Raw genomic sequence first — 24,429 nt, forward strand, 5'->3', positions numbered from 1 at the left:
GTGAACACACGACCTCCTTCCCCGTGACCTCCCTCCCCCCTGAGCGTTTTCCCCCCGCTCCCCGCCCGGCGGCTCCTCCTCGCCGCGGCCCGCCTCACCACGCCCCTGCCGCGGCAGCCACTGCCGGCCGGCCTGGCGCGCACACCCTCCATCCCGCCGGCCTCCGCGCTTGCCAAGATGGCGCTGGTGCTGGCGGCCGAGCGGGGCTGCTGCTGCCTGTGGGCGCTGCGGCGTCCGTGAGTGCGGGGCGGGGGGAGGCGGTACACGGCGCGCCGGGCCCCGCGGCCCCTCGGGGACGGCGGGCGCTGCCTCTGCGTCCCCTCGCTTTGCCCGGGGGGTGGCCGACGCGCTCCTCGCCTCCTTCCCCTCTCCCCGCTGGCGCGGCGCGGTCCGTGGCGGCCGTTAGCGGGGGCTGACGGGCGATGGCGGCAGGGACCGCGCCCGGGAGGGAGCCGGCGGCGGCTGTCGGGCCTGGCACGGGGGGGAGGCTTCCCAAAGCCGAGCCTGGAGCCGGGCTGCCCGAGGGAGAAAGGGGGAAGGGGCTCTGCGCCTCGAGAGGAGCGAGGGAGCCGGGTCGCCGCCCGGCCCCGCTGCTCGGCGCCGAGCGTGGCGTGTGTTGGTGGGTATAGAGGGACCCCGGGCTCCTCTGTGGAAAGAAAGAGAAAAAAAACCCACCCAGAGTTTCAGGCATAGTTTTAGCAGTTGGTACAGATTCCGTGCAACTGTGCTGGGTGCTCGGGGTTTGATGACCATCGCTGACTACCCGCTGTAGCCACCCCTCTGCTGCCTGTAATCCTGTGCAGAAGGAATTGGTGACCATGACAGCTGTTAATTAGCAGTTTAGGAAATGCACTAATTTCCCCTCTCGTTATTGAAAGTGAGCTTTTGGTTGTGTGGTGTCAAGGTCGTCTGGTGCCTTTTTTTCTGATATTGTTTAAGAATTGCTGCACTTGAGCCAAGATTCCAAAGTTGATTTAGCTGTTAATTAAAACAGTTCCAAGAGTTTACTTTTACAGTTTCTTCCAGCCACTTAGCCTTCACTGTCTGATTTCTTTAGTATTAGTCGCCTGAGGTTTAACTTTTCTGAAATTCTTCATAGCTCTTCTTTCTTGCTACCTTTCACATTATTTTCTCTTGCACCTTTTCTCTATATAAACAACTCCTATTTCCTTTTTAAGCTTTTCTGTTTTGTGGTTGTTCATGTCTTCTATCCTGAATACGCCAAGTTGCCTTCTCTGTAATAAATGCCAGACATTGGCTGTTCTGTCCACTAAAAGAGGGTTTTTCTTAAAAAAAAAAAAAAAAAAAGACTGTTTGCTACTAAAAAAGCAAGGGGATAATTTCTGTTGTGTCTAAATGAAAACACTTAAGGAGTGATCTGGGGAAGTTTGTACAACCTCTGTGTTGTACTTGAATATATTCTGTGTAAGTAGTTGTATCAAAAGCTTCAGAGCTGTTTTAGTGCTGTCCTCCTCTCACCTGAAAATAAAAGTAGCTCAGCTGCCACTTTTTCATATACTTTTGTAACACTTCTGTGTGTTTATAATTGTACAGGCAATGGAACCAAGTACAAAGATTTGTGAAATGGGCCTCGACAATAGGTATGAAATTTAACTTCTTTAGCTGCTAGGTTTAATTGCTTGTGTAATGTGGATCATTTTACAATTAGTTTCAGATCATTAGTTGCTGAAAAACTGTAGGTTTTTAAAAATAAATATTCAATATTTGTATAGTTTTTGAAAACAGTAGTCTGTAGCTGACCAAACAGAAATAAACTTTGATGTGTAAACAACATTTTTAATAATTTTATCTACCATATTTAGGTATACTCAACTTAATGAAAACTATTTATTTTTGTGATGTTTTTCTCTGAGTCCTTTTCTGATACAAATGTTGCAAAGTCTGTGAGAATTGTTTTTTAGGCATAATGGTATTTAAACTGATGGAAAGTTAAAAATATTTAGCAAGATGATCTCAACTGACCCTGGTATCATGTTGTCTAAAAAGATATGTTTTAGAATTCAGAGATGTATTTTCATTTTATTAGTTTTAAGCTATTTAGTTCTGCCTATGAGTTCTCTGGCTGTGCTGGCCTTGTATTTCTATCATGTTTTAACTGCTGTCATGAGACTTAATAGAAGCTTGTAAGTCACTGTTTAAAAAAAAAAAAAACCAACAAAAACCTTCATACCTTGTTATTTCTTTGTGACTGTGTATCAATGGGGAATAGTGCTTTTCAAAGAAATGTGAATCACTTCTGTTGGGGGGGGCAGGTGTTGTTTCCTAGTTGTCCAGAAAGTACACAGTAAAAATACAAGCATCAACTTTTATGTTTAAGTGTTGTTTTAGGGTTAGAATATATTTCTTGAATTTTAAAAAGGGAAAAAAAAGACTTAAACATACTTCTCCAGAAGGACTCTAAGGAAAAAATTCCAAGACTAGCATGGAAATGCTTTTGGGTGAAGCATGTTTTTTTTCATTATTGGAAGAAATGCATAAACACTATAAATGATAGAAAATAAATGTGAATTTTAAAATTGCTTTATTTCCAGGAATGTTTTTAAGGATCTATTTCTTTTTAAAATTGCTTACTGTGCCTCATCCTTTTAAACAGGAGGTCACAACATAGGGAAGATTCTTATTGCAAACCGAGGAGAAATTGCATGCAGAGTGATGCGAACAGCAAAGAAAATGGGTGTGAAGTCTGTAGCAGTTTATAGTGAAGCAGACAGGAATTCCATGCACGTAGCAATGGTGAAGTATATTCCTTAAGTTTGTGATTAACGTTCATTCACAACAGTAGTTCTCATTAATAAGTTCAATGTGAAAGTAGATGTGTGTGCTAATGCAGTTGATTTTTCACCTCTGTAGAGTTACTTCCAAGTTTTCCTTGAATCAATGAAAAGTTTGCCTAGTCTCTGTCTCAGCACCTGACAACTTTACAGGAAGCGCATTGAAGTTTGGCTCTCTAACTCTGGAGTAGCCGCTGGGGCTTAGAGAATGGACTTTTATTTTGGGAAGAAAGTTAGAATTTGTTTCACCCAGTTGAGTCTCTCCATGAAGAAAGGCAGTGATTTAAACTGTTACGTGCTAGCAGTCTGATAAACAATATAAATTAGCTCAAAGTCAGTTAAATTTGCTTTTTATTATCTAATAAACAGTCTGTATTATATGTATTTTTTCTGTAACAGGCAGATGAAGCATATTGCATTGGTCCAGCACCCTCACAGCAGAGTTACTTGGCCATGGAGAAAATAATGCAGGTGGCCAAGGTCTCAGCAGCACAGGTAAGTAGATCATGACCTTAAATCTTCTGTTACTTCCAAGTTCTTTATTTTTACCCATGGTGTTTCTGTTATGTGTTTCCTTAGTAATGTACTGAAGTTTCAGGGTTTTCTAAGCTAAACTGATATAAAAATAGGCTGGTAACATTATTCTATTTTAGGCTATTCATCCAGGTTATGGTTTCCTCTCAGAAAACACAGAGTTTGCAGAGTTGTGCAAGCAAGAGGGAATTGTCTTCATAGGTCCACCTTCATCTGCTATCAGAGATATGGGTATTAAGAGGTAATCTATTTCTGATTTGTTACTTGGTTATGCAATTTACAGTTTGGCAAAGCTAATTTTGTTAACAAAAGACCAGTTGCTCCATAATTGTTTTATTCTGTCAGTTTTCATTGCCTTTTATTTTTATGGCTTTCTTCAAAGGAATAAGCTCCAGGTTTATAGATGTGGGATTCCTATAGACATAGAAACAATCAAGATTGTTCAGTTATTAGGATTTTGATAATTAAATACCTAACCGATTCTAGTTTTCCAGAATCGGGGCATTACAGTGTTATATAGGTAAGGGTTCAGCAGTCAGACTGGATGTCTTGTATCTTGGTCAAAAGAATGGTGGAAAAGAAACACCATATCATCAGAGGTTACTGTGGCTCCTGTAAATTGGCGTGATAAGTTTTGTTCACCACAGAGGATCTTATTCTTAGTTACTTAGACCAAATAAATGTTTCCAGGGTATAAAGCATAAATCAAGAATATGGAAATAAGGTTATTACCAACACATGAACTGTGTAATATTAATTTCATATAATTAATTTTTTATCACTTTGTAATGTGAGAGTAAACTACCTCTGTAATTTAACTAGTTTTGCATGCATATTTGAAGTTATAGTTGTTACACTCGAGTGTTATATGTGTGGTGTGAATCCAGCCTGGATCATGAAAAGAGTTTTGCCTTTGTACAACTTTAAATATAGTTTTGGCAGGATACAGTGTTGTAATTTGAAAATATTAGGTTTTGGCCTCTATAATGTGGGTCAAAAGATGGGAAAGAACAGTAAGCCTGAAACTGACCACCGCTTTTATGTGGAGGGCTTGGAGAAAAAAATCCGTGTTTGAAACATTTGATTAATTACAATCAAATCATATGTAACCCACTTACGTAAGTGGTCCCGTTGAGGTCAGAAGAACTACTTCTGTGGGGAGAATTAACATTGGGAACAGGTTTGGAGCTTAAAGTAATAAAATATTACAATTCTAAACATAAAACTATTCTGTCAAAGCACTTCCAAAGCTATAATGTCTGCTGCTGGCGTTCCTGTTGTTGAAGGTTATCATGGAGAAGATCAATCAGATGAGTGTCTAAAGGAACATGCCAAGAGAATAGGATATCCAGTAATGATTAAAGCTGTTCGTGGAGGTGGAGGAAAGGTAAAGGAACTAATCTGTTCATCACATTGTGTAAAGTTGTCATGTCTTGGTATCTGTAACTGAATATTCTAAAATAAATTGAAAACGGAGAAACTGGAAAACTACTTTTGGCTAAAATTTATTATTAATGTCCAATCTAGCACTATGAAATCTCATTTCCATTTGTTGTGCAGTCAGGCACAAGATAATTACCGGGTATAAACTGGAAGAGTTTTGTTTATTGCAATGGGTCTCCAGTAATTCATGTAAGCAGAAAAGTTGTCTTGCGGATTTGTTTGTATGAAATTAGATGACTTTAAATTGTTACATTGTGATAGCTTCTGTGACTGTTTTTGCCAACAGTTGTAAATGTTGTGTAAGAAGTGATTAGAAATACCATTTAAGTATTTGGGGTCTAGACACTTTTTAATGTATGGTGCATTCCCTGTCTAAATCTGATTTTACTCTGAAATAAATTTCTATAAAAATGGCATGATTGAGCATTCTAGTTATTTCCAAAATGGCTATATTTATTTTTTAATGAAATCAGTTTTTCTCTGCCAATGTTGGAAAATTTCTATGATGTTTAAGAATAAAATTGAATTTTGTACTCTTCCATATCAATGGAATGATAATATCTATTTTTTTGTACTTCTAATGGCACTTTCAGTGGGACTTAGTAGGCTTATCTTATTGGAAGCTGATACACAATTTTGCTAAGGTTTAAGAAAAAAGGGAAAAGTGTTATTGTTAAGCTAATTTCTTATTGTTTTAGTCATGTACCTATTTGTGTGCAACAGGTATTTTTATTGTGTACTGTATTTTTAGACATTCAGATGTGCCTTTTTTTTTTGTATGTCAGGGCATGAGAATTGCTCATTCAGAAAAGGAGTTTCTGGACCAACTAGAATCAGCTAGGAGAGAAGCAAAGAAGTCTTTCAATGATGATGCAATGCTGATTGAGAAATTTGTAGATAATCCAAGGTGAGAAATAGATGTTTTAGTATAAACACCGTGATGTTTATTCTACTGTTAAATAAACATAACTGGTTTAGTGGTAGGATGAAAATTGGTCTTGTAGGTTTTATTTGCACTATGGCAGATGTTAATTTAGTCAAAATTGTTTATAATATATTGAATTTCTTGTAGTGACTTTGTTTTGAATGATAAGAATTAAAATATCATTGTTTGGGAGACGTGGCAGTGACATTTAATGACACTGATATTCCTCCTTGAGTGAGCTTTCTAAATATGATTTACATATAGAAAAAAAAAAAAATCACTTTATAATACTTAAACTACAGACCTGAGTCAGACTGTCATGGTGTTTCTGCTGCCCTCAGGTGTCCTAAAATAGTTATTTACTATTTCTCTATTTTGATATTTAAAACGGAAGTGATAGTCTCTAGCTCATGCCTGACCTATGAAAATGAGCTAATTTATTTTTTATGAAGAACTTCTCCCAGAGGTCTGTTTGATACTCTTGTACTTTACCTCTGTTTTTCTTGAAGCATCACAAAAAAGAAAGCACTTATTCTAAAGAGACTGAGGGTCTGCTTGTGCTGGCAGATGGACATGAGAAAAATCTCATTAAATTCCTGGGGAATTTCTTTTGCCAGCATCAGAAGATTATCAGAATGGTGACAGATTTTTCTTAGTTTTATACATAGAATGAAGTTCTGCCACCTAATAGTTGTCCTCTGAATTGACATGTTGAAATAAACGTTATTCCTGAGCCAGGGCTGCTGCCTCTTGTGAATTGCTACACGGTGTATTATGAGGGAAATCATCATTATCAAATAATAGTGAAGTGGTTTTACTTTTATTATAATAAAATAACTAAAAAGAGGTAGCAGCCTTTTGATACGTATCATGTTTATCCTATGGCCTATGAGGTTTCACTGCAGTAGCTGGCATTTAGAATCCTATTTAATTTAGGAGATTGAGGAAGTCTAAAATGGTTGAAATCCTGCATAATAGCAGCCTCATTTCTACGTTTTTGGCTATTTGAGGGCAGGCACTTGAACCTATAAGAAGTCCTACGGAAGTGTACAGGACTGTGTACAAGTTCAAAGTCTGTTTGAGTGAAGTCAGTTGCAGGACTGAGGCTTTATCGAAATACATTGAAACATTTATTATTATGAAACAGGCATGTTGAAGTCCAAGTATTTGGTGACCAGCATGGCAATGCAGTCTATTTGTTTGAAAGAGACTGCAGCGTGCAAAGACGACATCAGAAGATCATTGAAGAGGCACCAGGGGTGAGCCGAAAGTTCTTACAATATTTTTTATGAACTGACACATTTTTAAAGTAATTGCTAACTCCCATTGAATTTATTTAGCGGCTAGTAATTTATTTGTAATTCTCAGTACTGTCTTAATTTTGCTGCAGAAAATGTTCTAATTGAATAAATGACTTTCTTTAGAAAATGATTCTCAGGGAAAAATTACATAGATTTCAAGTATAACATTGATAAGGATTTCACTACAGTTGCTAAATACCACAAAATGTTCATGCATAGGAGGTTTAATATCACCAAAGCTCACAATAATTTATAATCTTTTGTATTATTTGCAGCCGGGAATTAATCCTGAAGTTCGAAAGAGACTTGGAGAAGCTGCTGTCAAAGCAGCTAAAGCAGTGAATTATGTGGGAGCAGGTAAGTCTGGAGGTATGGCGGCTCCAGAAGTATGCTTTTAACTTAGTAAGACTTTAAGCCTCAAGGCAAATGGCATCTGATTGTTTTAATGTGACGCACATCCCCCAATTTTTTTGAGGTTTAAGCAAGTAATCACATAGTTAATTCTGATGTAATTACAAATTTAAACTAGCATACCTGGTCTGAGCTCAAGACCAGTGGCAGCTAAAGAACAGAAAGAAAAAATTTCAGAGCAGGTAATTCAGTCAACTGGATTGTTGTTGGAAAGTGAGCATTAGGAATGTTAGTAAGTTTGAGCAGAGCAAGGGAAAAATAATTTCTCTTTCAGCATAAAAAGAATAATACTTTATATTGAAACAGTAAAGCCTTTTAAAAACCACAACTCACTGTCTGTAAAGTCCACACTATTTCCCAGATGAAAAATAGCCTGCTAAAATTATGTGACTTCTTTTCTCACTGCTTTCTTTGGATACTTATTTTTAAAAAAATAATTACATGCCCTATACATATGCACAATACTTTAAAGGCTCTTGATGCGCTTTTTACAGCTCTAACAAAATGCAGCTCTTGCTATAGAGAACGGCTACTAAACAGCACAGGATATGTAAATGTGCAAGGAAACAACCGTTCTGTTTTCAGACCTCAATTGTGTGACCCTTTAAGATAATTTGTATAAAATATAATGAAATTCAGTGTATCTGGTTTAGAAATAATAGTCTTGTCCTGGCATAGATCAATTGAATGTCTTGGGTGTCCATTCTGAAAAAGTCTTGTTTTGGTGAAATAGCCTTTTATTAAATACTTCAGGAACAGTGGAATTTATTATGGACTCCCAACATAATTTTTACTTCATGGAGATGAATACCAGACTGCAAGTAGAGCACCCAGTTACAGAGATGATCACTGGAACAGACTTGGTGGAATGGCAGCTTAGGGTGAGTGTTAATTGATTTTACCTGTAGAGTTTATCTTGTCTGGTGAGCAGTGCTCTTTGATATTGCCTATGAGAGACCAGTTATGTTTTCAGATCCTCATCTCCTATTCAGCTAATTGGGTAGTTTCCTTTGCTCCGAAGGAACATCTTGTATTACTGTATTTGATTGTAGAGCATTGTGTAGATGCTCTGAATTCCAGCAGTTGTCTTCCAGTTGTGTAGAGAAAAAAACATTTTTTTAAAGTATATTTAGAGAGATTATAGAGAATGTGGGAAGTGGGAGGAGTAGGGTCCTGATCTTTCCCTTGCCATGCTGAAAATTGTTTTAAACTCTACTTCAACTGTATCTCTGGCCCAAAAATCATTCTTGCATCAGGCCATAGGAGGAAAACTCTTCACAAAAACATGTGTCTGGTGTTATACCAGTATAGTCACATTCTAAAATAAATTTATAGTTGTGTGGACTGGAAACAGGCTGTTTCCTCATACATGAAATTTGCGGAGAGATTACTCACACGTTCAAATGATAACAGGAAGTTTTGTACCTTAGGGAACTGGAAATGAAAAACAATTCTGGTTAGATAAATCCAAAAGTGAAGACAGCAGCACACATCGAGCTTACGTAGATAGGGTGGGTGAGTGTTTAGTGTAACCAGAAAGAAAACTAAAATGGCAAATGCTGATGCAAAAAGGAGGAACTTTTGGCTTCCTCATCTGGGCTGAGCATTGAGTGCTGAGTGGGAGCAGGAATCAAACAATACTGGAAGAAAGAGAAAGAGAGAAGGTGGAAAGGTTCAGTGGTCTTGGCATGTGGCTTAATGAGTCAATAGGTAGAATATGTCTATCAGGTTTTGGAGAAATTATTTTTGTTAATCTGTCTAGTACTACTCTTTCTTTGAAGACTAAATTATATTCTGCTGAAATCCATAGTTTGGTGGCAGAAGGCAGAGTATGGAAATCCCCTGACACTTCAAAAGAAGATGAAATGTTGCTACAAATTTTTTAATAGGAACTTGTATTTTCCCATGTAGATGGAAATTGTGTAGGTTTCTGGTAAAGGGTCTCCTCTGTGCTTAACTGCAGCAGACTTCTTTTTATTATTTTGTCCCTAAAAGCCCTGTTTTTTTCCATCTCAAACTGGTGTGTTGCTGGTGTTTGTTGGTATTCCTGTATTTTTAATGTGAATTCCTTTGAGTAATAAACCAGTTTCCTTCCCCATTAAAGGTTCTTAAATTGTTAGAAATCCCCTTAAAGAAACATTCCCTTAAATGTACAGGTCTCACAGTATACAGAAGAATCAACAGTGTATGCCAGTAGTGCTGGCTGCCAGTAATCCATTTTATCATCTGCTTTTGGAGCAATTTTTCTCTAATAAAATCTTGTCTTAGTTGACCAGGCTTTAACTTAAACATTTAATTATTTTTTGACATAACCAGTAGAAGAAAATTAGACTGTTTTTCCATTATGTTTTAGCTGTGTGAAATGTTAGGAGGTCAATTTACACAATAATCATTCAAAATCCTTTGACTGGTGACTCCCAGAGAAAAGAAAGGAGTAACTTCAGAATTAGCCTTTTATGACCTACCACTTTTTTCTCCTTGTGCTTTTTTTAATGTGCTTTCTAGTTGTTCATATTTAGAAGAAAGATATTAAATATTTCATGCGTTGGCACTCTGGAATATTGATCCCGCATTAAAGAAAAAAACTATTGTTTTCAGGTTGCAGCAGGAGAGAAGATTCCCCTAATGCAGGAAGAGATTCTGCTCCGGGGCCATGCATTTGAAGCTAGAATATATGCTGAAGACCCTAATAATAACTTTATGCCAGGGGCTGGGCCATTGTTGCACTTATCCACCCCACCACCTGACAGTTTCACCAGGATAGAAACTGGAGTCAGACAAGGTAAAACTGAAGGCAGTGGTGTAATCAGAAATATTTAACATCAAAAGCTTTTCTTTGTAAGCATTTCCTTCTTTGGCCTAAATAAGTTTGTCTGATGGGGCGTTGTTACAAAGACAAATCTCTACAGAATTACTCTTCCTTGTGATTGTCCATGTACTTTTGGTCAATCACTGAATATTTTATTTACCTCTATCCAGATTATTGTCCATTGGATCATGCTGATTATATTCTCATCACAATTTATCAATCCTGCATTCTGATTGCAATGAAGAAAACTGAATTTTGAGTCATGTTACCTCTACAAAAGTCTGTACTGAAGTTGTCCTTGGATTTGAAATGCCAGGTCACATCATTAAAGATTAATGTTCTTTAAGGACATAGAGAAATGTGGCCATCAATCGTGTCAGAGTTTAAAGCCATATGGCATGCAGTACTATGCATTACCAACTTTCAGAAATACTTGGTTTAGTGTTACTGCATTTTTTTTTATATATATTTTAGGTGATGAGGTTTCTGTTCATTATGATCCAATGATTGCAAAGCTAGTTGTTTGGGCTGAGGATCGTCAAGCAGCACTGAGAAAGTTGCGATACAGTTTGCATCAATATAATGTAAGTAGAAGGAACCCAGTATGATTTCAGATCTTGAGCTAATTTTGTGAACATCTTGAGCTAACAAAATATGAGTAAAAGACTACAGTAAAACAAAAGTGGTTTCTAAGAGGGAGCCTGCATTGCCACTGCCATTTCAGATTCATTATTTGTTTGCAGAGGCTGTATTTTTTCCAAATTTGCAAACTGTTTTCATTGATGGAGTGAGTAGAGATAAGTGTGAAGTCCAGTTTTACACACAGATTTTTCTTAAGTTTGTGATATCTTCAGCTGGATAATGCAGCTAGGACTTTGAGAAGAGTAAGGCTAAACAACATTTTGAATTGTAGTGTGAGCTTTCTCAAACATAAAGGAATTTGTAGGTGGAATATGTGTCAGATGATGTTTGCTTGTAACTTATAATTTATAAAAACAATTAAAGTTTTAGACTATACATGTGTTTTAGAAATAATGGAGAATTTTTAATGCTGTCAGTTCTTTTTAAGAAGTGGTCCCTTTTCCCCTATAAAAACTACAGGTATTGTATCTATTTTCAAAAGCAGAATTCAGAAGGTTTGACTTCAGGTGAGACTGAATATTATTTGTTCAGAATTAATTTACACTTTTAAATCAACAACATAAACATGACTGAGGTACTCAAAATGTTTGGCCCACTATTGTTTTAGCTAAAAATGAAGATTACTGCAAGTGAAAGAGATAAAAGAATTCCCTTGTTTTTTTTCAGAATTTTCTTAGTAGTTCTGTCAAATGTTGACAGCACAATATAGTTACCAGTTTCACTGATTTCTCTAAAATAATTAGTTCTGTTTTCATGCCGTTTGCTTAGGTATTTTGCACTACAGGAAATGGATAGTATCTAGTAAATTTATAAAAGTCACTGTTCCCATTTGTTACTATAAAAAGATCAAATATGGAATAGCTGAAACTATTATAACTCATTTTTAATAAGAGGCACTTTTCATATTAGGAACGTTCTTTTAAATACTCAGAGCATGATTTTCCGAAACAGTAGGTTTTGTTCCTAAATTACCTCCCATTACTATTGCTGGGAAACTTTCTTTGACTTCACAGAGGACAAAGGTAGCATTTTGAAAACAGTGCTTTTGAGAAAGGTACTGTTGTTTTGGGTTTTTTTCTTTTTAAAATAAATGGTTTCATTGGTAATAAAACAGACCAGTTGAATTAATTACATTTTATTTATAAACTTTGTGTTTTGATGGTGCTGCCTGAAGAAAGATTCATCTATCATCTATGCATGAGTTGAGCAGAAAGGTGTATATTCATTCATTTCAATTTGGCAATATGCTTCTTTTTCTTTACAGATTGTAGGATTAAGCACTAATATTGATTTCTTACTGAGCCTGTCAGGACACCCACAGTTTGAGGCTGGAAATGTGCACACTAATTTCATTCCTCAGCACCATGATGAACTGTTTCCAACCAAAAAGGCAACCCCACATGAAGTTATGTGTCAGGCAGCTCTAGGACTCATACTAAAAGAGAAAATGCTAACAGATGCTTTTAGAGACCAGTCAGATGGTAAGGATCATTTTTTTGTTTTATTTTACTTGTGACTGGATGAGACAGTGCTGTGAGCTCATGTGCAATTATTTAATTTGCGTGCTGCCTTTTTGCCTTACTTTGTGCCTGCTCAGGGTTCTGCATTCTGGCGTCTGTCAGATGTTTACACACAGAGCAGACTACAACTTTTGTTAAGGGGCAGATATTGAATATATCACCACTGTAATGTACAGGCTACTTCCCACAGCACTTCAGATAGGCACTATCTGAAAGACCTTGGGATTCATAATCAATGTCACTGTGTACTCTTTGCTCTTTACAAGCATAAACAGTGAGCATCTGTCACTATTATTCCTACAGTTGGCCCAAGGTCTTCAGAGGTAAAATTGACTCGGCTAGGATTGGGAGAGGCAGTAAGGTTTAATGGAATGAACAGGACCCCAGGAGCTGAACTTTCTTGAATTCTGGCACTGTTAATGGCTATACCAATGGGACATGTCATTGCTGTTAACAAAAACTTCATCTAAATCTAATATATGCTGCCAACAACCTCGTTAATTTTCTTTCCTCCTCCACTTTAACTCTCCTGGAAATGTGGGAGAATGGGATTGGAAAGATTCCCATACACTATTCCCTTGCTTCAAGAGAGAATGAACTAATCAGGCAATATCTGGTAGCTGTATCACTGATCCATTCTCAAAACCACCAAGGAACAGAAGACCCCTCAGTCTTCCCAGACAATTTGCTGCCATGTTTGACACATTCTTACAGTTGGAACTTCACCTAAAGGTTAATCTGAATCTGCTATGTTGCAGTTGAATTCCCATACTTTCTTGTCTTGTTCAAGGATGTGTTCTTGGAGAACAGTCAATATCCTTCTTAGTAAGTGCTGTTGTTAGTGTCATGTCTTCTGTAGGTTACGCAGCCTCAGTTTATTCAGTGTTGAAGCTTGAGTAAGGGATTGTCACTATCTATTGCAGGGGTTCCCCAATCTTTTATGTGCAATACAAATATATAAGGATGATGGTAGTAATAGTAGGGCAGTGATTTTATGGTGTAAGTTCTGAGTATTGTGTTTTGCCAAAGTAGAATTAAAGTAATGTGTCTGTATATTTTGTGTTTTAGATAAATTCTCGCCATTTGCGTCCAGCACTGGTAGAAGAATAAATATATGTTATACGAGAAAACTGTCTCTGCTGGATGGGGAAAACAGTAAGTTAATGAAAAAGTGTGTGGAGGGAGAGAAGATACTTGATGGATAAACTTATTTCAACTGATGCTTGAAAATTTAGGCTGAGAAACAGCAAATAGAAGCCGTATGAGTTTTATGCAATTTAAGCAGGGAATTCACAGAATTGCGTGATTAATCCACACTGTTAGATCTTGAAGAGATATAAACCAAATTCAAATGACACTACTAATGTTCATCATTTAAATGAATAAGGTTGAGATTTTTAGAAGAGCTGAGTGCCATTGACCCCCCCGCCCCCCCCTTCAGTGTGAAAGTATTCAGCACTTTTTCCCATGAAAAATCTGTTCTCTGTCCAGGTAACTTAGTATAGATTTTAGAGCATAACTTCAGGTGTTCATCTTTGAAAAACCAATTGTGTAGAATTCAGTGTGAAATCTGCAGTATGTACTAAGCTAATCTGAAAATACTCTGAAAATACTTGTTCTTTTCTTAGTATTGGTAGGTCTATTTTTTTAATCAAAAAGATAGACTATTGCTTATATGTCATTATTCTCTAGATTCTATAATTAAATCTACTCACATATACATATTTTGTTTTATTGAACAGTTGTGGATGTAGCTGTAAGTTACAATCAAGAAGGGTCATACAACATGCAGGTACAAGTCCAATTTCTTCAGATATTTCATTAGATAAAAGAAGAATCTGTTTCCTGTAGACTTCTCTTGGTATTAACTGTTATTAAAGTTGCTTGGTAATTATCAATATAGGATTCCATTTTTGGTTTGCTTGCAGCCATTGTTGTAGACTATTATTTTGGCCTGAAATTATCTTTGGTAGATGCTGGATTGGCATGGAAGAGCTGCTAAAATGCTTCTAAAAATAAGGCTAAGAAAAGCATTTGTTTTTCCATTATTTAAAGATCTTACTCTTTATTTTTCCCTTCTTTAAATTTGTCTTTCTAAAACATTGGAAGTTAGGTTTAAATCTGCATTTAAAAATACATTTTTTCCACAGGACTCCTGCTTTTTTCTGTGTATGAGATGGATCTCCTGTGGGATAAATAAAAGCTTTCTAGAACATTATCTGTAAGATAATACTTTTTTTTTTTAAGATGGAAATTGGAAAGTGATTACCAAATGAGATGAGGAATGATGAGAGTAGTAAATCTTCTGGTTAAATAATTGAATGATGCCCCATAGAATTGGCTTCTTTCTCTGTCTACACTATAGAGATCCTACAGGATACAACTCAAGATGCTTTAAACATAGATTTTTGTGTGTGTGCGTGTGTGATAGTCTCTTAATTGCGTGGCTTATGGGGGTTGTGTTTTGCTGAATGTCGAATAGCCTTCTTGCATCACCTGGAGTCAAATGGGTTTTATCTCAAATTTGGCACCTAAAATGATTGCATGCTCGAGAATGCAGTCTCTCTGGAGTTCAGCTTCTTGTTTCCAATATTCAGAAAAGGAGAATTACGAGAATAAGTCAGTATTTATGAATTGCTTAGTCTGTATAGAGATGAGCGTACTAGAAAAATAGTGAGAAAACTATTGTGCTTTCATGTGTATAACTACATGTTGGGTAACTCAAACCCTTATACCCTTATTTCTACTGATGGGGATACTGAGATAACCCACATCCCTCAAGTAATACCCAAGTTATTCTGAGTGCATTGATTACATATGTAATGGAGGAGACCTTTTACGCTTCAGGCTTCTCTCTTATAAGTAATGTCAGCAAAAAATAAAAAGAGGCTGGAAGGAATGTAGGGTGGGGCCTTTTGGAGAGGGGAAGTGCAACTGGGCACAATGTAGACTCCCAGGGAAGAAGGAAGAATGGGTGTTGAGAATGAAATGGAGAGAAGCTGGCTATACGGGATGGAGAAACAGAATCGGGAGACAATCATGAGGAGAACAGTGCCTCTGGAGTGCTACAAAACCTGTCCTGAGGCCAATCAACTACAGCAGGTTGCTGGGCCGTGGAACTGGCAAGCACTCACTGTGCTGCCCAGGGTGTTCCCCTAATTTGCACCCCTGCTCAGGATAGTGATCAAGCAAAGGATTTTTTTCTCAGGGATCAGTATCGGATCAGCAGTATCCTTTCAATGCATGTTATAAGGTCTTCATTCAGTGAAAAAATAGTATGCAACTGCATAAATGAAGACTGAATTTTATCTCTACTTGTAACATCCTGAAAGACTAGCAAGTGTCTGATTCTTTGCTCACTGATGTTAGACTTACGACTAAAAAGACTAGTTAAATGTAATGCACTTACGTTCATATTCTTACTGTCTTTATGTTCTGAAGTTGTGGCAGAGGTGCAGTTTCCATTGATGTAGATGAAAGGGTTACCTACAAATAAATGACCTTTCCATTTGGTCTTTCTTTTGCAGTTTTGGTGTCTAATTGACACTGTGTCTGTTACTGCTCTCCTCTGCTCCTTTGTAGGTTTACTTTTGTATTCTGTATTTTGTAGTTTTTGTATTACAAGCTTCCAAGAGTGAGGAAGGTACCTGTCTTTTGGAAAGCATTGTGGAAACTTGTGATGTGAGGTGAATAGTATAGATTTTTCCGTTTGAAGAAAGTCAAGATGCTAGGACAAATTAAAAATACTGGTATATTTAGTACCATCACTAAACAGAATATTCTGGGGTTTTTATTTTTTTCTGAGAAAAAGTAAACCTTTGTATTTTGCTGAGTGCTATTACATAGTTGATGATAAAAATTGTCCTGGGAGAGCATATTAGCTAATCTCCTGAGCTGATTGCATTGGATACAGAATACAGTCTGTTAACTGAAAAATAAAGGATGCATAAGATTTAAAAAGGTTTGGGGTTTTTTTTTAATCGCAGAATTATCTATGAAGAATCAGAGGTTATGAGTGTATACTACAAATACTAACCCTTCAACTGAAATTTGAAGGGTTAGGCTTTGTCCTTATAAAAGCATTTAACTTGCAGATTCAAGATAAAACGTTCCTGGTTTCTGGAGAGATCTTCAATGAAGATGATTCAGTTTACTTGAGGTCTGCAGTAAATGGAACAGTGTGTAAGTCCAAATTGGTCATTTTGGACAACACCATTTATCTCTTTTTTCCGGTAAAGTTCCTTTCTTTATTATCACAAGCATAAAATTTCAGAGTTTTATCCATGTAAATGAACAATATAAATTGCAAGAGAATGTCAAAGAGAATAATAATTTCAAGTTCTTACATTGGCCCATAATGTTTTAATACTTGTTGGATTTATAGCTATAATTAGAAGTTAGTTGCTTATGGTCAGTGAGTGAGAAAATAATTACTTTTAGAAAGATAAAATACAATTAAGTGAATAAGAGTTGCAAGTGATGGTTTGGGGGGGCGGGAACACAAAATATTAAAATTGGTCAAGTATCTAAGTTTGTCATAGAGCAGTAGTAATTACTTCAAACTGATAATTATTTGAAAGTGCTTGTAACTGGTATTTTTATTTCAGTGTATTTAATTTTTAATATTGAATGATAAGAAAGAAATCAATATTGGTCTGAGGAAGGGTAACTCCAGCTAATATTAAAAAATTGGAATTATGAGTTACCATGGAATTATCTGCATTGCATGAATAGTGGCATTTCAAAGAGGAGGTACCCTAATTTGCATGATTAAGCTGGTAATTTTTTATTTGCAGTTAAAAAGATTACAGGGCCTTAAAGTAACTCAATAAAAATGTAATCTAAATAAGTAAATTATTATGTATTTGTTTCAGTAATTAACCTGTAGCTCTGAGCCTCTTAAGACTTTCAGCAGAACGCAGTGAAAACTTTGCTGCTCCAATGATGAGGACAAAATAACTCATGCTGGAATGGCAAAGCTCAGTTTTCCTGTGGTATCAGAGTGGAGTCTGAGTTGGGGGATCTAGAAGTCCCAGGAGTTTTAGGATGTGGGGGTGAACGAGTCTTTGGGAAACTCTGGGTAGCAAGTCTGAGAGGTATCAGGGGATTTTGAATGATGGTGAGAATCTTTTGCTAAGCTTAGCACTGAATCCATTTTATAGTGGATTGTGAAATGCTCATATTGACAGTGCTTGGCAATGAAGATGCCAATGTCTGTCTTCTTGCAGCAACCTGCCTACCCCTTGTGCGAACAGCCTTCACTCATTTTCTAAAACCTTCTGTGCTGTTGCTGTGTGAATAGGGAAGGTGTGGGTTTGGGACAAAGGTCCATGTGGAGCCTCTCTTTCACAGGGGTGGTTCCTTCCTTGCTCATCCTTAGCAGCAGTAGGTGTGGCTTTTAAGGCCTTAGACATTGGCAAAGTAGTAAGCATGCCCCCGGTCTTTTTGCTGCCCTGGCCCCAGTAATCTGCCAGCCTAAACAGCTGACTGACTGACTTGACTAAAGCTGGATCTGTTCTTTCCTTGTATGTCAGCATGTCTACTAGTGGTATTATTTTATGTTGTTAACTCATATGTCATTGATTTTATTTCTGTAGGAAGGTAGCGCTCAGATTGGCCTTCCTGTACCCAAGTACTTATCTGCAGTAAGTGCAGTGGGAGTGCAAAGTGGTGCTGTAGCGCCCATGACGGGCACAGTTGAAAAGGTAATTATAATAATATGGGTAGGAAATGAATTCTCCAGTAAATATCCAAGTTCACTCTTCCAGAAATGGTGCTTACTTCTGTACTGCCAGGAAGGAATGAGAGCCAGAAATGTTAGTGCTGTGTGGCTTTTCCCAATTGGAAAAAGCACTGTTTACTCTGCCTTTTCAGCAGCCATCCAAGAGTTTTTCAGGCTTCTAGTCTTCTTTTTCTAGAGCTCTGGAAGATCTGAATATTTAACTAATCCTACTGCTTAAATAATTTTTTCATCATCTTAATTACTTTCTAAGTCAAAGTTCTATGAAGTGTTAAAGGCTGTTTGATCCATTTCACCTAACCAAAAGAATGAGATGCTAGATGCACTTGCAAAAATAGAAATATTCGGAAATGCCGTTTTTGTTAAGCTATGTGTTTTGCTGGTTCTGTTTCTGGTTTTGTTTCTTTTTCTTTAGCTCAGCAAGTCTTGCATATTTTTCTGTATAGTGGAAAAGTTTCAACAGAAAAGAGATTTCCAAGAGAGTTTAGTAGTTAAAGGGTTCTGCTAGCAATAAAAAGGCATGAACCCTTTCACGGGGTGGAGTACATTGAATGTGGATCTCTTACATACTGAGTGAACGCTCTAAATCAAAGTTATTGCAGAAAAACTAGGTGGCTCCTGCAATCTTCTTTCTGGATTTTGTTTTAAAAACAACTTCAATGAATGGCTCCAGGAAGAGGTTCTTCTCAAAATAGAAGTTCTTAAGCACAGAAAGGGTAGAATATACATTGTCTCTCCTAGTGTTTCTTCTTTGATACATAAATGGCTTCCTGGTCATCCTGTTAGCTGTTACTGAACATCTTTCTATAGCTTCTGACTCCCCTTGACTATTATGTAGAGAACTCAGATACCCAGTTCAACAATAATAAAGATATGATGATGCTATTTTGCAAAACCACAATCACTCAGTGGATTGTGCTAGCCAAGATCCAGGTGATGATTTTTAGTACAGACATGCATGACTTTTTCCCAATTTTCTCTTGAATTGTAGGTGTTTGTGAAAGCAGGGGATAAGGTTCAGACTGGAGACCCTCTGATGGTAATGATAGCTATGAAAATGGAGGTGAGTGACATATAAAAAGTTTTAATTACTGAGAAAATAAAAATCTGGTCATAATTTATTTGTGGTTGCATTATTGAAGTATGCAGCAGATTGTAGCTTGCCAATGTCAGTATCACTTTATATGCTGTGAAACAAGCGTTGTGTCTGACTAGATTTGAGAGGATTATATTTGCTGTTATTTTATTAACAAATGATTATTATATAATCTATGCTATTCTGCAGATGTTTCAACATTCATTTGGTTAGCTTTGTCAGTCCTCATCTTCCCTCCCAAGAAATCAATAATCCTTTCATTTTTCTAGCAGGAAACCATCTAGGTATATCTCTTGCTCACTGTCTGTGATATAAGCATATGTAATGTCTGCAGTTACTTCATGCAGAAATTTAGCTAATGATGACTTCGTAAATATGCTCAGGATTTTTTTGGTTATAATCTTTTTATTATTATTTACATAAAGTTTTACCAAGAGCACACTAAAGATTCTTTGTAATTGTCCACATGGCATTCAGTGGACTAGTATTTTGGCCATTATATCTTGTCACATTGCTTGACCACGGCTCAAATTGCTTGAATTATAGTTTTTGTAGCCTGCACTGGTTTGGTTTGCCTGTTAGTTTATTTTAAACTTCAGTTTGTGGTAGCAGAATTAACATTGTTGAGAAAATTTTGCCTTCCATGTCCTTTTGCAAAGTACAGTAAAATTACATGAAATACAACATCTGTGCATGAAAAAAAATTACACCCAAAATTGTGATTGAATGTTAAATGTTTGTGCCTCTGCAGCTGATATTTCAGACTGACATTATCTGAGTTGTTCTCTTTTTTGCAGTTATTGAAATATAAAATGTAAAATTTAAAAAGCAAATTATTATTTAAATGAATCCTTGCCTAGATGTGAGGATTTAATATCTAGTATTACATCTTTTATTATTAGACTAACCCTATTTAAAAAATTGCCAAAAACCAAAACTTCAATGGAAAACTAACCTGATACAATGCAAGTAGACCAGTCTGGGGATTGGTATGTAAACATGCTATTGCTTTACTGTTACCAGTAGCTGTATTTGTATTTCATCTGGATTTTGCCAAATATCTGTTCAATAAAGACCCCTCCTGGCCAGCAAACAAAAATATCTTTAGTAAATCTGCAGATCCTTCTTAAGGGAACAAATCTGCTATATGGTTAACATTTTGGACTAAAACTGTATTATTTCTGCCTGGTATTTATTATAATAACAAAAAGTATTAGTGAAGTAAAATAACATTCGGCTGTTCATACTTCAAAATGTAACAGTATATAGCATTTTGTCCCCAGTATACTTATAAAAATAAATACTGATGAGAAAATAAAACTTGAAAAAGGTCTAGGATAACATTTTAAAAGAAGGTTTAAAATAAACATACATGTGTCAGAGGAAGTAATTAAATGTGTTCTGTTCTAATTGCACCAAAAAGTAATATTAGCATTTGCTGGGGGAAGGGGGGGGGAGGGGAAAAAAAAGTGCTATGCTCGTTCACTATTGATCTGTTTCTATGCAGCATACCATAAGGGCTCCAAAGGCAGGAGTGATAAAAAAGGTTAATTTCCAAGAAGGTGCCCATGCCAATAGACACGCTCTGCTAGTTGAATTCGTGGATGAAGAGGCCGAGTCAAAATAAAATTCAAGGAAGGTGCATTTTATTTTTTCTACTTTGCCGATTTTCTCTCAGGAGAAGATTTCTTCATATTTTCAGCAAACTGTTTGGTATAATAGATTGGGGAATTGGTTTCCTCTGCACTTCCTGCATAGTTTGACTGTAAATTATGCTGACTTTACTGAAATTTGGAGATCACTATACTGTAACCATATATATAACTCGTGGACCTACGTGATTGTTGGTCAGTGGTTATGTTTGCCCGTGAAAAGGCCTGGAAAAAGATGTGGAACTCTTAAAGGATGGGAGAAGTTAGTAAGGACTGTAAGTTACAAACAGCTAAGGATCTTTTGCCTACTTTTTCATTCACAGCTGCCTTTTCTCCCTGAAATGTGAGAGCATTGATTTGAAGGAAATCTGAAAGGTGACAATTGTTTTATGAATTAATTTCTCTGGCCAAATTCCTGTTTGTGGCTTATGCTTTTGCCTGAATAAGGGAATTCAGGATTGTTCCTTAGCCCAGGATCCCTCTCAGTCATTTTTGGTGCATCTTTTTTCCCATTTACCTCAGTGAGTAGTGAAAACTTGCATTTCAAAAATTATTTTAATATACTTTGAAATGTCTGACACAAAGCATTTTTAAAATACATATTAGCATTTGCTACACTAATCAAAGCTGGAATGTAACAGCTTTCCAAAAATATCATTTGATCTTCAAACATGAAGTAGTAGCACAGAAAGATAAACTTATTTAATACTTAGAAAGTGTGCCAAAATGAAATACTGACTTCAAAATCCTCATTACTTTTCCCATATTGTCCACTTTCTAATATATTACTTATTGGCTGGAATAAAGTATACCAAAGTCTTCATAACAACATGAAATATGACTAAGAATAATAGTCAGATTTTTTTGTATCTGCAGTGTTGCAGAAGGGAAAATTGGTAGGTTTTTTGATATGCAAAGAAAATATTTCTCAAACGCTGCATATTGATCATTTGCCATAAATTTAACTGTTTAAAAAGCACCTCAGAGACACAGGAAAAGGGAACAAAAAACCCCCATGTTTTAATTGTTGCAAACTTGCAAAATCTTTTCACCTTTTAGTGAAGTTCTGCTTGTCATATGAACTTCTGATATACTAATTTAAGACGATAGCATGGTTTATACTGCAGAAAGGAACAAACACAGATGCTGCAGTGATCCCAAACTTGTAGTTACATCTGTGCAAATAGATCCTTAGTTACCTGAAAACTCATCTCCAAATCAATATACAATGTCACGGGGAATTCTCTGATCTGATTCTATAACTGTACAGCCTTGCCTGCAATGCAGACAAAAATTGTAAAAAAGTAATGGCTCTGGATGATCTGCATATTAAAAGCATACAGTAATATTTTTCAATTTTCCTTGTAATCCAATGGCCACCTAACAAAAAATTACACTCCAGTGATCATCTTGTAGAATATTGCCACAGTGATTTTTATTTACTGCCAAATAAAGATTAAGCTTAACTTTGAATGTTTGTTTTCATTTTTCTCCATTTTGTTCTTTCCTTGGTTGCTTATGTTTACGCATTTTAAGCAGCTGTTTATGTATCATCATCTGATATCTGACAGACCACAATCTGCAGATCACGTGTAGGAGGCAGTAATCCAGACAGTCATACTGGGTTTCACTGCAGGTAAGTTTAGTGACTTGTTTTATTTAAAAATTGAATCTACATGTAGAAACATGAATTCAGTCCTGAAGAGACACTGCAGCTTGGCATTTTTTCTTCTTTCTGTGACATTGCTGTGTTTCTAGACCTACTTTGCTACACTGAACCTGTAGCAAAACATTAAAACTCACAGCATGAAGTTCTCTGTCCGCTAAATCTGCACTGCTTGCTTCATCCAGCCAGTAAAATGGGAGCATGTTCCTTGGAAGCTGACAAAATGTCTCCCTTAGGAATGAAGGGAGACAATTTTACGAATTTTAATTTTCTCTCACTTCTGAAAATTAGCTGTTAGGTTTTTTCTCCATAGGTTTCCACTGAGATTGATTCCCCCCCCCCCCGATAGTGGTGGTTTTGTTTATTTTAGAATAAAGTCTCTGGCAGAAGTCACTGTCAGAATTTGCACACTTGAAATGTTTTGCTGCAATGTGATTTAACTGAACTTAGAGATGTGCAAAGAATTATTAAAGGTAGGTTGTTCCTGTAACCCAGAATTTTAATTTACAAAAAAATCAGAAATTTTCTCTTTATTACAAATTGTGTTATAAATGTGAATTGGTAAGAGCCATATAATAGTAACATAGCTGTAACTAAACTTTTGTCTGTAGAACACTTAATGGTAGAGAAAGAAAGAAAAAAATTGGTAATGGTTTAAAATGCAGTATTTTAGTATTCGAGCTAAAAGGATAGTCTCTGCCAGTTATTTGTTATCAATATACCTTTTCAAATGGTGCTGTAGTTCTGATACAAGAGTCATAGATATTATAGAAACAATGAATCTGAACTGATTCTAATTGTAATGATCTACTCTTGCTGCCAGAGGAGAGAGGGGACGGGGTCACAGGGTTCAGCTACAGTTGACAGTCTACAGGAAAGAACGAGGGCATTAGTCTTCCAGACTATGGCTTCTGTGAGACAGGATCAGAAAGTAACACTCAGTGAGCTTACTGGTCAGCTTGTTATATCACTTATGTAACATCCTGCTTGGTAGTGTGAATGTTACCATACCAAAATGACAGCCCTTCATAAACTTTAGTTATCCACCTCTGGAGATCTCCGTCTCTCTTGCACTCTTCAGCTGCTCTCAATTACTATAGCTTATACCCAGTGAAGATCTGTGGTGTGGAGCCTGAATCATGAGGACACAGGAAGTAGAAAGCAGGAAAGCAGGACTGTGTTCTCATTTCAGCCACTGACTCACCATGACTTCAGGCAAGTCACTTAGTAGATATTTGCCTGTGTTTCCTCCTATTTAATGAGGTTGATGGTAATCAAAACACTGCAAAATTTGTGGACACAGTGATTTATAAATAATTATATTCCATGCTTGCTGGTAAAATTGTAATTTCAGATGTAGACTTTTTTACTTGTAAGATTTTTTTTTTTACCTTTTATAGCAGTGAATTGTAAAAATAAAGTTTTCAATGTGTATTGAATCCTTTGTTGTAACAGTTGTAACTACCTAGTTACCAGAAAATCCTAGCTTCTGTCTTCATGATGATTGAAAAATGAATACTCAAGTGTTTTGGCAGGACCTTTAAAACTTTAGTCAGCGGTAGGGAAAAGAATATGAAGTTGATCTGAGCACACTACTTTTAAAGGGCATATCAACCAGTGCACTTATCAGAGATATATTCATTTCTGTTGATTATTCTTCTGTTCAGTCAGATCAGGAATTATTTGATTGTGTTCTATCTGTTCTGCTTGTAAAAAGCTCAACAATGCTGTGTAGAACGTGCTTACTGAACAGTCAGTGGCAATGGATTAAGGTCTGAACTTACAGCTTTTACACAAGGTATGTTCTCAACAGATACTTTAACTGCTTGTACAGTTATGTTCAAAATTACAGATTTTTATGCATGAACAATTCACAGGTAAATATCACTTCGTATCTT

The 24,429-nt window shown here is 36.7% G+C and overlaps 1 protein-coding gene across 2 annotated transcripts; it reads left to right on the forward strand.

The window, feature by feature from the left end:
* Positions 1-142: 142 nt before the first annotated feature.
* MCCC1 (methylcrotonyl-CoA carboxylase subunit 1) lies at positions 143-22,745 on the forward strand. Of its 2 annotated transcripts, XM_072867939.1 has the most exons (19): positions 143-236; positions 1,555-1,601; positions 2,615-2,754; positions 3,192-3,287; positions 3,446-3,567; positions 4,566-4,713; positions 5,555-5,676; positions 6,842-6,953; positions 7,271-7,352; positions 8,160-8,287; positions 10,005-10,188; positions 10,690-10,799; positions 12,122-12,338; positions 13,446-13,532; positions 14,120-14,169; positions 16,472-16,609; positions 17,975-18,082; positions 19,109-19,180; positions 20,721-22,745. In XM_072867939.1, the coding sequence occupies exons 1-19, from the start codon at positions 178-180 to the stop codon at positions 20,838-20,840; spliced, it is 2,142 nt and encodes a 713-aa protein (XP_072724040.1). In that variant the 5' UTR covers positions 143-177; the 3' UTR covers positions 20,841-22,745. The 2 variants fall into 2 exon arrangements, 1 of the variants encoding a protein (XP_072724040.1); XR_012043443.1 differs by lacking the exons at positions 19,109-19,180; positions 20,721-22,745 and adding an exon at positions 14,528-14,598.
* The last annotated feature ends 1,684 nt before the right edge of the window (positions 22,746-24,429 follow it).

Source organism: Ciconia boyciana, chromosome 7, assembly GCF_034638445.1.
Source record: "Ciconia boyciana chromosome 7, ASM3463844v1, whole genome shotgun sequence".
NCBI classification, from domain to species: Eukaryota; Metazoa; Chordata; class Aves; order Ciconiiformes; family Ciconiidae; genus Ciconia; species Ciconia boyciana.